General features: G+C 40.0%; 1 protein-coding gene across 3 annotated transcripts in view; it reads left to right on the top strand.

The window, feature by feature from the left end:
• fbxo38 (F-box protein 38) overlaps positions 1 to 17967 on the top strand; it is a 62016-nt gene that overhangs the window by 24898 nt on the left and 19151 nt on the right. For 2 of the 3 annotated variants that reach the window (XM_061787310.1, XM_061787312.1), the window contains 7 exons: positions 910 to 1080; positions 1159 to 1301; positions 2685 to 2922; positions 11490 to 11660; positions 12131 to 12292; positions 12525 to 13163; positions 14580 to 14680. In XM_061787310.1, coding sequence (XP_061643294.1) covers positions 910 to 1080; positions 1159 to 1301; positions 2685 to 2922; positions 11490 to 11660; positions 12131 to 12292; positions 12525 to 13163; positions 14580 to 14680 — 1625 coding nt within the window. The remainder of the gene's footprint in view (positions 1 to 909; positions 1081 to 1158; positions 1302 to 2684; positions 2923 to 11489; positions 11661 to 12130; positions 12293 to 12524; positions 13164 to 14579; positions 14681 to 17967) is intronic. The other variant, XM_061787311.1, reaches the window with a different exon arrangement.

Below are 17967 nucleotides of genomic sequence, written 5' to 3'. Positions count from 1 at the left end.
TGACTGAGCTTGAGCTGTTTTTCAAAGAATAATAGGCAGAAATTTCAGTGTCTAGATCTGCAAAGCTGAGTGAGGCATACCCCAAAAGACTTGCAGCTGTAATTGCAGCAAAAGGTGGCTCTACAAGGTATTGACGCAGTGGGGCTGAATTTCAAATGCGTGCCACATTTTTCAGATTTTTATTTGCTTAAAATTGTGAAAACTATGTATCATTTCCATTCCACTTTACAATTATGTATGTGCTACTTTTTGTGTGTTACTTTGTTTAGATCACACAAAATCACAATAAAACACAAACTTTGTGGTTGTAAGTTAGCAAAATGTGAAAAAGTTCAAGGGGTCTTCTGCTTACTCTTTGGTTTTGACATGATCCTGCTTCATCGCCCACTTAGCGGTTCTTTTGCTCTGAAACGTTTGCCAGACTAGCTGCTCATGTCATTGGTGAAAGAGTGCACAATGGCGTGCTGATGGACACATTTTCAGAACTTCGCAGATGACTAAAGATTGACGACGTGGTTGTTTGATTTCAAGCTTGGTGGTTGGACAGGTTCTCCTCATATACAACTCTTTACATACAAAAAAAAGTAAAGTCATTTTTCCATAATGTCCCGTTCAAAATCATTGTAGTTCTTAAAATCTGACCTGTAAAACAACTTTAACAATAGATATTAAACTCTTCAGTTATGCAGAAATAATCACAATTGATCATTTGAGTCAGCATAGCTTTTTTTTTTTAATTCAATTGTTTAATAGTCCCAACAGTAAAGTGGAAAGATGGTTATCAAATTTCGAAATTAAAATCTACAATCAGCCACAGAATGTCCACTTTAATAACCATCACCAGGAAATACAACTTTTTACATGTATACTTTTTGGGTAATTAAAATTTGTTGGTGTCTTCAAATATAGGTAAGATGAGTCATTCACAGCTGGTGAAGTATGGTCTGGCTGATGTGGTAGAGAACCCAGGCATCATCACTGATATTGGCATAAAAGTGGTGAATGAGGTGTTCAGTAATATAAAATTCCTGCTTATCTACAATTGCCCTCACCTTCATAACCCTCACCATTGGATTACAGGTAATCAATAATTAAACGTACACACATGGTCAATGTACTCGTAAGTAAAACATTCTGTGCTACATTTTGTTTCCTCAGATCAGTCTAGATGGAGCCGACTTGTTGATCTCACACTGGTACGCTGTCATGCTATCAAACTGGAGTCCTTCTCACAATTCATAGAAGCACTGCCCAGTTTAGAGTTCATATGTCTGGACCAGATGTTTCGAGAACCACCTAAGGTAATCCTGTTTATTTAGAAGAACATATTCATGAGGGATTTTCAAAAACAACAACTTTCTCAGACTGATACCAGTACAAGTATTCACTCTTGACTACTCATTGATATCGAATACCGATATCACTACTCCTTTTGATGTATAAAATTTAAATTAACACAATGACGTATACAGTGCGGCACGGTGGCCGACTGGTTAGAGCGTCAGCCTCACAGTTCTGAGGTGCGGGGTTCAATCCCCGTCCCCGCCTGTGTGGAGTTTGCATGTTCTCCCCGTGCCTGCGTGGGTTTTCTCCGGGCACTCCGGTTTCCTCCCACATCCCAAAAACATGCATTAATTGGAGACTCTAAATTGCCCGTAGGCATGACTGTGAGTGCGAATGGTTGTTAGTTTCTATGTGCCCTGCGATTGGCTGGCAACCAGTTCAGGGTGTACCCCGCCTCCTGCCCGATGACAGCTGGGATAGGCTCCAGCACGCCCGCGACCCTAGTGAGGAGAAGCGGCTCAGAAAATGGATGGATGGACGTATACAGTAATTGTGAACAAAGACCTTTCTTTGTCTCTGATGCACATGATTCTTCGCAGAGACTCAAACCGCCGCAGTGTAACACCCACTATTGGCGAGGAGGACTTGATGTCAGATTTTTTTTTTTACCTTAAGTATTGGTGGCTGGTATCAGCAGGTTTCTTGCATACCTGATACCTGGAAATAAGGTCGTATCGGCCTGATACCGATACCTGTTATCGGTACTCACCTGTCACTAATATTCCCACACACTTAATCATACTGCTTTGACTTGCAAAGGTGTGAATTTGGGATTTTAGTAGTCAGTATATACTGTACAACATAAACTATGGAGGTACATACTAAATAAATGCATAGTATAAGTACTTTAATAGAACATACAATACAAGGAGAGTACTTGAAGTTTCATGTTAACACTTGTTTGATATTTTTGTTGATATTTTAAGGGCATTTTAGTGCCCTACTTTTGAGCCAGTGTAAAAATACATTACTGTAGCAGAGATGAAGACCATAGTTATTGCAACTTAGACTAGTAACTTTTTTCATGACTTGGACTTGACAAAAACTTGAAACATGGACAACTTGGACTTGGGAATCTAAGACACGGGACTTGACGTGACATGATGACTTGACTGACTTGATTATTGCATTGATTAGGGAAAATATGAGTCTTTTAAATATTATTTGATTATAGATAACTGGCAAGTAATAAGAAATGAAACACTGCCAATGTGTTAAAAACACTACACAATGACGTAAACTAATAAATAAAATGGGAAAATCTTGAATCTGTATTAGAATTATTTTGGTCTCCTTAATGAAGGAAACACACTTGTGTCATTGTTTGTTGTGTATGTCAGGGCTGTGCCAGAGTGGGCCTGAGTGCAGGAACTGGCATTGGTGTGTCTTCGGCTCTGGTCAGTAACCAGAACTCTAACAATGACAACAACAATAACAACCACCATCACCACAACAACAACGAGGCCAACCTACCTCCTCCACCTCCTCCGCACCCACCCCCTCCTCCTCCGCCTCCTCCGCCTCCACCACCTCCACCTCTTTACAACATTCAAAGACAACAACAGCAGCAGCACAATGGTAAGTCCCATCAGCATTCCCAGTAAGTGGAGAAACAGTCATATCAGTTTATCAACGTCATACACTGTTTTATTTTGCAGTATACAGTGGTCTCTTGCTGGAAGATAATTCATTTTCAGATTTTGTCCCTACATAAAATTATGACCATATAATGCTCAAACTTGACGGCATCCTTACACTTAAAATATTTTACAGTTGAAGCTTCAAGTAACATTTACTGTAGCATAGTTAATTCTAATGTCAGTGCAAATGCATGTAGCAGGTCTTAGCCTTGATGAGTACTTTTTTTGGTAATTCAAGTTTCTCTTTTAGTTTTATTGTCATCATAACAATTTTCATCTTTTCCTTTCCTTTTCCCAGCCCGTTTTGTTTCACCACATTTTTTGTTCGGGTTCTGGATTGCAGTTTGACTTTAAACTCGTAAGGTACCACTGTATATTTACAAATGTAACACTGTACTGTCAGTGGTCAGTCCATATTTTTTAAGATATTAAGGCCCATATTCTCCATGTGGAAAAGCGGGAAAAGGCATTCAGCTGTGCACTTTACTGGAAACGCATATACTCTTCTCGACTTAAGTCAGATAAGTGCTCTGGGTAAACTAACTCTAAAATGTGGCTGTTCCTTCTTTAATCTGATCTTGTGCGTTTTCTTCCGTTGATTTAAGTGCATTTCTTCTCAAGTTGATGAAACATCATATTGTACATGAAGCTTAGATGTGATTACAGTATATGCTACATGTATTAATAATATTGTAAAAGATACTTACACAAAGCTATCAAATGCAGTCTTTCTTCGTTTTATTTTGTTTTTGTTTTTTCTTTGTTTTTCCCTGCAGTCACATGTCGTATGCCAGCGTTTTCATACACATATACAGAACTGGAGGCTCAGCTCTCCAGCCAGAACAATGACTCCCATGCTTATTAAAGTAACCAGTGAATTAATTTCAATAATCCCCCAACCACTGTGGCCGCACAGAGAGACTGAAATAAAAATGTTTTATTGAGTTGCTCAAAGAGGCACTGTGAAGCAGCTATTACAGCATTTTAGTAGCAACATGACAAGTAGCTGACACCTTTGTGGGGGGGAGGGGGAATAAAAAAAACATGGATTGAGCACTTTAAATGGCTCTAAAATCTTCCATAACAAATAAATTGACAAATAAACAACCTGTTTATTGCTAAAGTACATGACCTATTTGATTGCTCTTCTCACCAAAAAAAAAAATCAATTTGTGCTATTTAAGTGGGGTTTTTAAGGCAAGAGACACGGTTTGACACAGCACAGTAATTTCGACGCGTCGACTTGTAGAAACCCTGGGAATTTCGGCCCGTACAAGCTATTCGTGAATATTTTTAAACTTGTCAGCCAATCAGAGATGGGGTTCCCCAAGTAGCAGACGAAACGAAACGGTTGAGAGGGTATGTTGAGGGAAAAAAAATCAAGTCATACTGTTTTACTCTAATTTTAATGCGTTATTTTTACCAGATTTTCTACAGGCGATATCATACAAAAACATTCCCCAAACAGCAAAATTTTTCCCACACAAAGCACTTAATTTCTCCGGAACCCATAATCCAATTTTCAAAGTTCTTGGTGGATTGTACACAGGTTGAAGTGGTCATTCCAACCAGACTCAGCATATTATACAGCATATAAAGACTGTCAGTTTTTGTAAATCTTGTCACATTTTAGCCATGACATTTATTGACGGACAATATCGGCACTAGCTGACCTTTTTTCCGCTGTTTGTTTATGATGCTCACCCACAACTGCGAGGAGCGACAATGCTTTAAACAAGGTGTTGGCTGTCATTAAAGGACAAGCCTTTGTAATAATTTGAAAAGAAAAAAACGTTTACCGCAAGATAGGAGTGGCTCGTTATAGGGAAACAAGAACAGATACGGCTCCAGCCTCCCACTAATTACAACAACTGCATGTATCTTAACGGTCAGTTGTATATTAAATAATTAGTTTTTATCTGTTTCTATGCTGGTTTGTCAGAATATTTACATAAAAGTAGTCTGTGGCGCAATAAAGGCTGGAGTTGCTGATCAAGAGCACCGTAGGCCTTTTGTATTGACGGACCTCCAAAAATGCATTCAGTCATAAGCAGTATATTCTGATTTAATTACTTGTATTGGATTCATGACATACAGAATTTTTAAAAAAACATGCTCTCCTTCAAAGTGTGAGTGTAGCTAGAGTGGTCAGCACGTCCCAACCACACATTACCGATACATAAGGCATTTTCAAATTTAAAGTGTGCTTTATCTTTTTCACAGATTTCAATGACATTTGCAAGTCTTGGGAAAAATCCTTGAATTCCATTATTAAGGCAGTCTGCACTTGTTAGTGAATCACGCCTGTTTGGTGTTACGTGCTCATTCACAGCCTACGCATGGTGGGTGTGTGGGAAGTCTGGACAAGAGGTTACGTGTCTATGGAAAGTGTGCAAGTCCACTTTTTTTTTTTTTTTTTTTTGTGTGTGTGTCCTGTTCGGCTGTTAGGTCAAGCAGAAAGGAGGATCTGTATCCTTATTATGCCTGAACAGTTTTACTGTGGCAAGTGGACTTTTTAAGCTGCCGCTGTGGTTTCTTAGTATTGTAATGGATATTTATTGAGAATCAGTCGATCAGTCGAACAGAACAAGGTTTCTAGAAGGGAGTGAGAAAAGAAAACAACAAAAGACTAAGCATTAACTGTAAACAAGATGAGGAAAGTAAATCATTATATATGTAGAACAATGACACATTAGATATTAGTGTTGTATGGGGCAGTAGTGCTACGCCCTGTGAGGGAAGGACCGGACAAGATAGGACAGGACAGAAGGGGAATCATGTCGGACAAGGGTCGTGAACCCGGCTGCACAACTGAAGTCTTGGTGGGAGTGGCTAGGTAAATTCTAAACGTCTATAGGATCAGAGTTTGAGTGAGGCGATACCTAAGCAATTTGCATATTCATAAATTATTTGTCGCAATGAGTAAGTGGCCCAACACCCAGCGAATAAGTTCCAGGGGTGTGTGTCTGTGGACACATGCAAGTGAATTGACACCGTTTCGCATCCACAATGACTGACAGAAGTGTCCTGTAGTTGCTGTGCCTGCACCACAGAGTCTGAGAACCCCACCCAATTAATCGAGAGGCGGAGTCGGGCCCAGGAGCCCACCCGAGAGCAGCCCGGTGGATGGGACACGTCCCACACAGAGGGACCCAGGGCGGTCCACCGGCCCCACCAAGGTGCCCCGAAAACTGGCCACCCGGAGGATGCCACAGGGATGTGGTGGGGGGATGCCAAACCACCTACCACCCCACCCCATTCCCACTCCATACATGTGTCCTTTCATCGTGCAAATCAGTCTGAAGTTTGAGAGAGAAAAAAACAAGTACATAAATGAATAAGAAAAAAATTTGTGAATTAAAAAATAATAATGAAAAACCACCAACCTTGAAAACAAAGAATACAGAAGTCAAAAGTTTACTTTTACACTTACAATGTAGTCTTGTTATTGTTAGATGGCACTCTACCCAGGCAAAGGAATAAATAATCTATTAAGATTAAGCATGTTGAAGGATGACCAGCTATCTGTGTGTGTGTGTGTGTGTGTGTGTGTGTGTGTGTGTGTGTGTGTGTGTGTGTATATATCTCTATATATCCATCAATCCATCCCACCCATCCATTTTCTGAGCCGCTTCTCCTCACTAGGGCCGCGGGCGTACTGGAGCCTATCCCAGCTATCATCGGGCTGGAGACGGGGTACACCCTGAACTGGTTGCCAGCCAATCGCAGGGCACATACAAACAACCATTCGCACTCACATTCACACCTACGGCCAATTTAGAGTTTTCAATTTACCTACCATGCATGTTGTTGGGATGTGGGAGGAAACCGGAGTGCCCGGAGAAAACCCACGCAGGCACGGGGAGAACATGCAAACTCCACACAGGCGGGGCCGGGGATTGAACCCCGGTCCTCAAAACTGTGAGGCTGACGCTCTAACCAGCCGTCCACCGTGCCGCCATATCTATATATATAATAGATTATTTTAGTTCACCTGATATTTTTTCTAACGCAATATATTCTATGATGAGATTTAGCCAGTGATTGGTGATTGTTTCTTTTTCCAGTTTAATAAAATTGTTTTCTTAGTGGTACCTCACGCAACGAGCAATGATTGTGAATATTTATTTGGGAGGTCGAGCAATGATTGTGAATATTTATTTGGGAGGTCGAGCAATGATTGTGAATATTTATTTGGGAGGTCGATTATGCTTAAATCGCCAAGTATGCATAATGTCGGGGAAAGTGGAATCCTGTAGTTCAAAATATACCATAGTTTCTGCGTAACCGAAGTCCAAACACATTGAATTTGTGTTCCCATATAGCATGAAAATAGGTGTCTGGGGTATTTCTGGTGCATTGTGCGCATATATTAGATGGAGAAAAGCCCATTTTATGCATAATGTATTGAGTAAAGTGTGTTCTGTGGAGTACTTTATATTGTATAAGCTGTAAATTTGTGTTTTTTGTCATTCTAAATGTGTTGTTACATATCTGTATCCAGTAATTACGGTCAGCACACATAAGTCTTCTTCCCATTTAGTGATTGGTAAGTGTATTGATTTAGTGCATGAGATGAATTTACAAACTTTTGAGAGATTTTTTTTTTTTCCTTTGCGGGAGAAGCGTCACTATTTGCTGAACAAACTCCGGCGGTTCGTGGGTGCTCTGGAGTATTGGTATTCTTTTTTTTATTGCCGCTTTTAATTTATTGTATTGAAGGAAGTTTCCGCCTGTTATTTGAAATTCTTGGAACAGTTCATCACGTGTCCTAAAAATATTATTGTTAAATAGTTGTTGGAGGTGGTCAATTCCATGATGTTCCCATGTGTATAAAAAAGGGGTATATTGTTAATTTTGAAATCTGGATTGTGCCATATTGGGGAGAGTATACTGGGAGCTAACTGAGATCCTGTAGCTTCTAAACTTTTCCACCAAGCCGTTCAGGTGGATGCGATTATTGGGTTCTTGAAACATTTATAGCGTTTAATAAATGGGAGTTTTGAGAGTTTGATGTTGTTTCAGTCTATCGGTTTCAATTCCAGCCAAGAATAATGCTCCTCATTGTAGTGCATCCATTTGATGAGGTATTGTAATTGGCTAGCTAATAGTGTTTGAAGTTGGGAGCATTTAGCCCTCCCTCCTGTTTACTTTTCTGAAGAGTGGATAGACTAATTCATCCATCCATCCATTATCTACACCGCTTATCCTCACTAGGGTCGTGGGTATGCTGGAGCCTATCCCAGCTCACTGCGGGCAGGAGGCGGGGTACACTCTGAACTGGTTGCCAGCCAATCGCAGGGCACATATAAACACACAAGCATTCACACTCACATTCATACCTACGGACAATTTAGGGTCTTCAATTAACCTACCGTGTGTGTTTTTGGGATGTGGGAGGAAACCGGAGTACCCGGAGAAAACCCACGCAGGCACGGGGAAGACATTTTATAATTTAAAAATAATAATAATTTATTTATTTATTTATTACGGCAGAATCTAATGTTTGGAACCATTTAAATGTGATCTTAAATGGAATCATTGAGAATAATTTATTTGAGGTAAGATTTTAATTTTTATTGTGGCTATTCTTCCCAGTAGTGATATAAGCAAGTTATTCCAGCGTATTAAATCAGATGAAATTTTTTCCAGAAGTGAGATTTTTTTTTACTTGATGTTTCCTATAGGAATGATTTAATTTGGGATTTGATCTGCAGGATTCCATGAGTTTGCTGTTATTAGGAGTATTGTTGAGTTTGTCCAGTTGATAGAGTAATCTGATATTTGTGAAAATGATTTGAGATTGAAGACTGCCTGAACAGATGACTTGGGTTCCTGTAAATAAAGAAGAATATCATCACCATATAGATTGATTTTGGGTTCTGTCACTGGCAAGCAGATACCTTTTGAGATAATCTTGATATCTACATTAATCAGTGATAAGGGCCGATAATTAGCCGGTAGAGTGGGGTCTTTGCCTGACTTCAGTAGTCATTTAATTGAAGGTGTGTTCATATGGCCACTTATTTGACCTTTTATTGTTTGACCTCGACTGTTCTGAAAAATAGAGGTCCTTGTAAGCGCTAGAATCCTGCAGCTTGGGTTCTGACCAGAACAAAGAGGTCAGAGCATATTACTGCAATTCTAAATTATTTACACTGGCTCTCAGTCAGCTTTAGGATAGATTTTAAAGTTCTGCTACTGGTCTATAAATCACTAAATGGTTTCGGTCCTGAATACATGAAACAAATGCAAATGGTATATACACCCGATAGGGCTCTGAGATCGACAGACTCAGGTCAAATAGTGGAGCACAAAGTCTAAAGCAAACATGGTGAAGCAGTATTAAGCTATTATGCTGCATACAAATGGAATAAGTTGCCAACAGAAGTGACCTCAGCCCCCCTTTTTGTTTTAAATGTTTATAAGCTGTTTTATTTTATTCCTTTTTAAATGTGTTTTATCATTTAAAGCACATTACGTTACCTTGTGTATGAAATGCGCTATATAAATAAATTTGCTTTGCTAGTATTGGCCATAAATGAATTCGATGGAGCTTCCGTCCGGGCCTGGCGCTCGTCCCGATTGCATATATTTTTTAATGCATTATCTAATTCTGTGATGGGTAAAGGAGCATCAAGACTGTCTTTAATTTCTGTAATTGAGGAATGTTTAGGTCTTTAATAAAAGTTTACATTTATTTTTGTTCTGGGTTGTTCGAAGATGCGTATAAGCTGCTATAATAATTGTGAAATATTTCATGAATTTCTAGCGGTGACTGTGTATAGCTGCCGTTTGAATCTTGAAATGGCTGTAATTGTTTTTTCTTTATTGCACTGAAGTTGGTTCGCAAGAAATTTGCCTGATTTATTATTGTACTCAAAGTTAGTGTAGCTTAACTGTGGTTGAAGAAAATCTGTTCTTTTTGATGCGATGTCTAATTGATGTTTTGCCTTTTGAGGTTGGTTTCTAAGCATATCTGTCGGATTAATTGCATATTCTTCTGTGAGATGTTTAATTTTTTCCTCAATTTCATTTTCTAATTTTAGTTCTTGTTTTTTCTTTTATGAAGAGTATTATATGATTCCATCCATCATTACAGATTTCCCGGTTTCCCACAGCAGAGATGGGGATATGGTTGGCGAGTCATTGAATGTAAAAAAAATCATCCCATTCTTTCCTCACAAGAGAATCAAAGTCCTGGTCCTTCCAAAGGGACGTGTTAAAGCGCCACGTTGGTGGAGGTCCCAGATTTGAGTTAATTTTTAGGTTGAGGGAAATTGGTGCGTGGTCACCGATGATGATTAGATGTATTTTGGAGGTAATTCTTTGAGCTGACGAATTGCTTGATAGAAAAAAAATCTATTCTTGAGAATGAGTGGTGAACCGATGAGAAAAATGTGTATTCTCTTTTTGTATTGTTTTTTTTAGCCTCCATATAGCAACAATTCCAAAGTCGTCCACATACTGCTCTAATATGTTGGCGCATTGTGACTGATTGCTATTTTTGAGATTTGAGCGATCTATAAGGGGATGATAATTGTAGAATTAGCCGACAAGTTAAGCAAGTGTGAAAACAGCTTGTGAAAAAGGACTGTACACATTGACAATTGTGTATAGTTTGTTAAATATTGTAGCCTGCATAGTTATGTATCGGCCTTCTGGATCAGCTACTGTACTATTTATTGTAAAAAGTAGTCTTTTATGAACTAGTATTGAGACTCCTCTGTCTACAGTTATAAAAAGCCGATATAGCCTGAGTTAAATTAGTCAATGAGGCATTTTTCTTCTGACTCAATAAGGTGCGTTTCTTGTTATAAGAGGAGGTCTGTTTTAAATTTAGTGATATAATCCATAATATTAATTCTCTTTGCCTACGATCGCATGCCATTGACATTCCATGACACAAAAGTGAAGTGTGACATATTATGGGTACGTGTATAGTAATTTTAAATAGCCTGGGTAATATGTATTCCTTGTTGTTGGTTTTTTTGACAGTTTTCAGGAATTGTTTTGGTATTGTGTTGACAAATGTTATTTAAAGAGGGTGATAAAGATGATATATTTAAGTACAGCAAAGCCAGGGTACATAGGAGGGTGGCAAACAAACAGAACACAGAAAACAAACATTAGTGATAAAGGGATAATATGGTGTGTGGTAGTTAAGTTTGTATTGTACAAGGAGTGTTTTGTGCAACTTGTGTGTTTAGTGTGTGTGGGAACAAGCAGAGCAGGAAGACAGACAGAAAGGAGTGAGAATTAATACAGGTGGTATGCGTAATTCCATTCTTTTGTTTGTCTAAGTAAAAATGGAAAAATATTAAACGATGCAATACGCTTTAGACAATTAATGACAACAGATCAGAAGTAGTACTTATCTAGAAGAGCCACGGCATGACGTTGGCATCACGAAACAGTTGACAGTAGAATCTGGCCCGAAGTACTTACCAAGCTATCAATTAAAGTAAAACTTGAAAACATAACTTGAGTCATTTGTTCTCACAGCCCCATTGGAGGTCAACGGGATCGAGGATGAAGAAGAGAACATGCAGGCAGAGCCAGAAATGGAGGCGAAAGGAGCTGGAAGGGCAGTGACAGTAGATCGTGACGAGGTTGCAGGGCCTAGTCGCCCTGCTGGTTCACCACAGCCTCCTGATGCTGATGAAGAGCAAGCAGGTTTGAATGTGCTATTTTTTGTCACCAGCATAAGCCAAATTCACTTATTTATTCATGAACTGTTAAGGCGGCATGGTGGATGACTGGTTAACAATCAGCCCCACAATTCTGAGGACTCAAGTTCAAATCCGGCCTCGACTGTGTGGCATTTGCATGTTCTCCCTGTGCCTGTGTGGGTTTTCTCTTGGTTCTTCTGTTTCCTCCCACATCCCAAAAACATGCATGGTAGGTTAATTGAAAACTCTTAATTGCCCGTAGGTGTGAATGTGAGTGCGAACGGTTGTCTGTTTCTATGTGCCCTGTGATTGGCTGGCTACCAGTTCAGGGTGTACCCCGCCTCTCGCCTAGAGTCAGCTGGGACAGGCTCCAGCACGGCCGTGACCCTAGTGAGGAAAAGCGGTATGGAAAATGGATGGATGGATGAACTATTAATTTCTATTGGCAATTGTAACATGTTGTACCCTTCCTAGGTCCCAGTGGTTTGGTCCAGCAGAGTAGACCACCTGGTGTTGCCATTCCCAAACCCTCACTGGTCCTCTCTGACTCAGACAGTGAAGAGGAAGACGAAGGCCTAGTTTCAAGACTAACTCCAGCAGCTTCCTGTTTGCAGCAACCTATTTCATGCACAGAAGGTGTCCACACAATACAGATAACTCATCAGTCATTGCAGTGTGTTTGTCATGTGGGCATCTCACATTGGTTGTGGTAATAATGGTCTGCATCATACACCATCAACCTCTGGCCAATTCAAGTAGAACTTTATATTTTGTCTTGCATCACACAACCTAAGGTCGTATCAACACTCAGTTGTCTAATTTGTGTCTGTAGGTGTACAATAGTCGTGATGTATCTGTGTGTTTCCAGGTAAAGGGAAGACTCCTCTGCGGCGGACCAATAACTTACCTGCATCAGTGAATCAGGTGAAGCCTCTTGTGTCAGAGGGCAGCTGTGAAAAGAGCTGTCAGGTGACCAGTGAACAGATCAAGGCGGACATGAAGGCTGCATCTGAAAACAGTCGCAGGACTAGCAGTAGAGGAGTTGATGCGGACTCAGGGGAAACCTCAGCAAGGCCGGGGCCAGACAGCACAGTGCGGGGCCCCGGTGTCAGTAGGGCGGCAGAAAGGTCGGTGACCGAATGTGCAGGCATGATTGAACCTAGGGTGGCCCCTGGACGTGAAAGGGCGGATACTGGAAGGGGCAGGACTAATGGGACCACAGAAAACCACTATGGAACACATATGGGCGACAGTGGCGTAAGTGAAGCTGGGGTAAGGCAGACCTCCAGTACTGCGAGTGTAGAACATCTCGAATCCAGAGGTTCAGCTGAAAGCCTGACTTCAGGACAACTGGCTGGTCAGAGAAAAAGACGAGCACCTGTTGCTCGCTGTTCAAGTTGTACGCAGAAGCGAACTCTGGCCAGTGATGACAGCACCTCCATACCGAGACGACCTTTGACCCGGTCTTGCACTCGTATGTCCTCTGTACCACTGGTGCCTGAGACGGGTAATGTTATATAAATAATTGAAAAAGATACATTTAAGCAGAGGTGGGTAGAGTAGCCAAATATTGTGCTCAAGTAAGAGTACTGTTACTTTAGAATAATATGACTCAAGTAAAAGTAGTCATCCAAATATTTACTTGAGTAAGAGTAAGAAAGTCCTCAATTAAAGAAACTACTCAAGTAAATAGTAACGTTGTTGTTGTTTTTTAAATCAGAGAAGAACATCAAATAAAATAAAAAAATAATAATATATGGGAGTCAACACACACCTGCCACCATTTAAAATTTTAACTGCCCAGCAAGGTGTTTTCTCAAGTTAGGAGTGGGCTGAAATATCAGTTTGGGCAGTCACACTTTAAGAGCTGCACGTCGAAGCTGTTTTTTTTTTACGTCTGTAAACGCACTCGCGCGGCTCTGTTTTTTTCTCCTCCAAAATGAGTCATTTTGATTGGCTCGCGAAGCCAACGTGCACAGTCATGTGACTGCCTTTTGTCGTTTGATTGGTGGACTTGGGTCAAACGTCACTGTGGTAACGTTCAATTGACGCAACAGGTGCCCTATGCGGAAGTCGAAGATGCAGTCTAAAAATAGACGCACACGCAAGAATGGATAAATAAAAGTAGCGAACGGCATGTTGATCATTGTAGCGGAGTAAAAGTATTGTTCCTTCTTCACATAAATACTCAAGTAAAAGTAAAAAGTACACTGCATTTAAAGTACTCTGACAAGTACAGTTTATCGAAAATGTTACTTGAGTAAATGTAACGGAGTAAATGTAGCGCGTTACTACCCACCTCTGCATCAAAGTCACTGATTGTCAAAGTGTGGTATGGGTACCACTAGTGGTACAATGGCTTCCTCTAGTGGTACTCCAAAGAATCACTTAACAAATTAAAATGCATTTTAAAACATTAAATACAATAAAAGATAGAATGAATGAAAATATCACCAATGCAGAGAAAATGGAGATACAAATAAAGTGCAGTTACAGTTCATTTGTATTTAACTTAAAAGTACATTTCCATTTAATCTTTTTTACACTTTGGTACAATTTTTATTTAACTTATGTGAAATACATTTTCATTGAATCAATAAAGTACACATTTTATATTGTCCTATTTCCGCACAGTGTTAATGGTCAGACTGTGCAGTTCATTGGGTTACAATAATATTAAATATAGGTTTTAGGAGTAAAATTCCTATCTTGCGTTTGATGAACCCTAAGGCCTACTATGCTACTATATTTTAAACTTAGACGTTATGGTGGCACTGGGAGAGCAAAGTATTTTAATACGTGGTAAAAAGTTCGAGAAGCACTGATTGTGGTTATCTGAGGTCAATGGTCAAGTCAAATTTTCAACTGATATATGTTGGTAGGGGTATGATCTATTTTTTTAACTGATTTTATTTATGAGTAGATCTTCCAAGAACCAGGCCTCGGGTAGCAACAAGGAGGAGAAGAATGGCTGACAAATCAACCAGTACTTCAGACCCAGTAACAGAGGATGACCACGTACAGGTAAACACACATACACACCACTTTTACTCATGTAGTTTTCACTATGACAATACAGGAGATCCTTAGTTTATGACGGTACCGACATTTTACAAATGGAGCACAATTCATTAGTTGTTGTTTTTTTTAAAGTACTTTGCACATATTTGTGGCCTAGAAGTGATTTTCATATAAATATTACTGTAATTATGACTTTACGTCTGCGCTAGCGTAGGTTAGTGATAGATGACGGGACGGTTCCGGCTTGCATACAAATTCGGGTTATGCGCCACCATACGCGCATCCGGAAAGTATTTACGTTTCACTTTTTCCACATTTTGTTGTTACAGCCTCATCCCAAAATGGAATACATTCATTTTTTTACTCAAATTTCTACACACATCACCAAAGAATGAGATTGCGAAAAACGTTTTTGTTTTTATTTTTTGCAAATTTGTTAAAAATAAAAAAACAAATCACATGTACATAAGTATTCACAGCCTTTGCTCAGTACTTTGTTGATGCACCTTTGGCAGGAATTACAGTCTTTTTGACTATGATGCCACGAGCTTGGCACACCTATCTTTGGCCAGTTTCGCCCATTCCTCTTTGCAGCACCTCTCAAGCTTCATGAGGTCGGATGGAGAGCTTTGGTGCACAGCCATTTTCAGATCTCGCCAGAGATGTTTGATTGGATTCAAAGTCTGGGCTTTGGCTGGGCCACTCAAGGACATTAACAGAGTTGTCCTAAAACCACTCCTTCATTGTCTTGGCTGTGTGCATAGAGTCCTTGTCCTGTTGGAAGGTAAAGCTTATTCCCAGTCTGAGGTCCTGAGCACTTGGAGCAGGTTTTCATCCAGGATGTGTCTGTACATTGCTGCATTCATCTTTTTCTCAATCTTCACTAGTCTCCCAGTTCCTACTGCTGAAAACATCCCCACAGCATGATACTGCCACCACCATGCTTCACTGTAGGGATGGTATTGGTCAGGTGATGAGCGGTGCCTGGCTTCTTCAAACATGAGAATTTTGAGGAAAAAAATAATTTCGTCCATTTTAGAATAAGGCTGTAACAAAACAAAATATGAAAAAGTGAACTGCTTTTCTAGATGCACCGTAGTGTAGGAAGTCTGTCATAAATGAAATATCATGACATTGTATGTCACCTTTTGTCGTTTACATTTTAATTATTTTGTTATTCAGAACTTTAATTTTGACTATCATAGCTATGCAGATGACATACAGTTATATCTAGCAGTGTCTCCAGATGACTACAGTTCAATTGAGGTGCTGTGTCACTGTCTAAAACTGATAAATATCTTTGTTTTTTTGTTTTTGGCAATATAAAAAAAGAGGATTGCTGTTAGTGAATACCTGGAGTCACTGTCCTTAAAAACCAAAGACCAAGTCCGAAACCTTGGTGTTCTGGTAGATTCCGACCTGACTTTCAACTTTCATATCAAATCAGTTACTAAAACTGGCTTCTACCATCTGAAGAACATATCCAGAGTGAAGGCTTGCATGTGTCAAGCAGACCAGGAGAAGCTCATCCATGCTTTTATCTCAAGTCGACTTGACTATTGTAATGGTCCTCTGACTGGACTCCCTAAAAAGAGCATGAGACAGCTGCAGCTCATTCAGAATGCTGCAGCTCGGGTTCTGACCAGAACAAAGAGGTCAGAACATATTACTCCAATTCTAAAGTCTTTACACTGGCTTCCAGTCGGCTTTAGAATAGATTTTAAAGTTCTGCTACTGGTTTAGGTCCTGAATACATGAATGAAATGCTAATGGAATATAAACCCATTATGGCTCTGAGATCGACAGACTCAGGTCAAATAGAGTCCAGAGTCCAAAGCAAACATGGTGAAGCAGCATTTAGCTAGTATGCTGCACACAAATGGAATAAGTTGCCAACAGAAGTGACGTCAGCCCCAAGTGTGCATGTTTTTAAATCCAGGTTTAAAACTCTTCTCCCCCCCCCCCCCCCCCATGCTTTTTAGAGCATTTACACTTTTAAATGATATTTCTTGCACTGTACGCTGTTTTAATTCTATTTTTATTTATTTATTTTCCTCTTTGTTTTAAATGTTTATAAGCTGTTTTTTTTCTTTGTTTTTAAATGCTTTTAATCATGTAAAGCACATTGAGTTGTCTTGTCTATGCAATGCGCTATATAAATAAATTTGCTTTGCTTTGCTTCTTTACATTGCAACTTGTCGGTACATGGTTTTTATTTTTTTTTTTTTCCCCACTTCAGAATTATGTGCCACTTTGTGTTGGTCTATCACATGGAATCCCAATGAAATATATTTACACGTGGTTATAATGTGACAAAATGTTGAAAAGTTCAAGAAGTACTAAAGGTAAACGATTACTTTTGCAAGCCACTGTATGTTGAGCAAAAAAAATTAAAAAAAATAATAATAATCTGCGTTCACCTCAGGGACGTGCGGTCAGGTGTGGCAGGGGAGGCCGAAAAGTGCAGTGGGGGAAAAAAAGTATTTAGTCAGCCACCAATTGTGCCAAAGAGCTGTCAAAGGACAACAGAAACACAATTGTAGACCTGCTCCAGGCTGGGAAGACTGAATCTGCCATAGATAAGCAGTTTAGTATGAAGAAATCAACTGTGGGAGCAATTATTAGAAAATGGAAGACATACGAGACCACTGATAATCTCCCTCGATCTGGGGCTCCACGCAAGATCTCACCCCGTGGGGTCAAAATGATCACAAGAACGCTGAAAAAAAATCCCAGAACCACACGGGGGACCTTGTGAATTACCTGCAGAGACCTGAGACCAAAGTAACAAAGGCTACCATCAGTAACGCACTACGCCACCAGGGACTCAAATCTTGCACTGCCAGACGTATCTCCATGCTTAAGCCAGTACATATCCAGCCCTGTCCGAAGTTTGATAGAGAGCATTTGGATGATCAAGAAGAGGATTGGGAGAATATCATATGGTCAGATGAAAACAAAATAGAACTCTTCGGTAAAAACTCAACTTGTCGTGTTTGGAGGAGAAAGAATGCTGAGTTGCATCCAAAGAATACCATACCTACTGTGAAGCATGGGGGTGGTGCTTTGGGGCGTTTTTTCTGCAAAGGGACCAGGAAAGAATGTAAAGGAAAGAATGAATGGGGCCATATATTGTGAGATTTTGAGTGAAAACCTCCTTCAATCAGCAAGGAAGATGAAACGTGGCTGGGTCTTTCAGCATGACAATGATCTGAAACACACCACCCGGGCAACGAAGGCGTGGCTTCGTAAGAAGCATTTCAAGGTCCTGGAGTGACCTAGCCAGTCTC

Source organism: Phyllopteryx taeniolatus, chromosome 10 (genome assembly GCF_024500385.1).
Source record: "Phyllopteryx taeniolatus isolate TA_2022b chromosome 10, UOR_Ptae_1.2, whole genome shotgun sequence".
Classification (NCBI taxonomy): Eukaryota; Metazoa; Chordata; class Actinopteri; order Syngnathiformes; family Syngnathidae; genus Phyllopteryx; species Phyllopteryx taeniolatus.
This window is presented reverse-complemented; position numbering and strand designations above follow the sequence as displayed.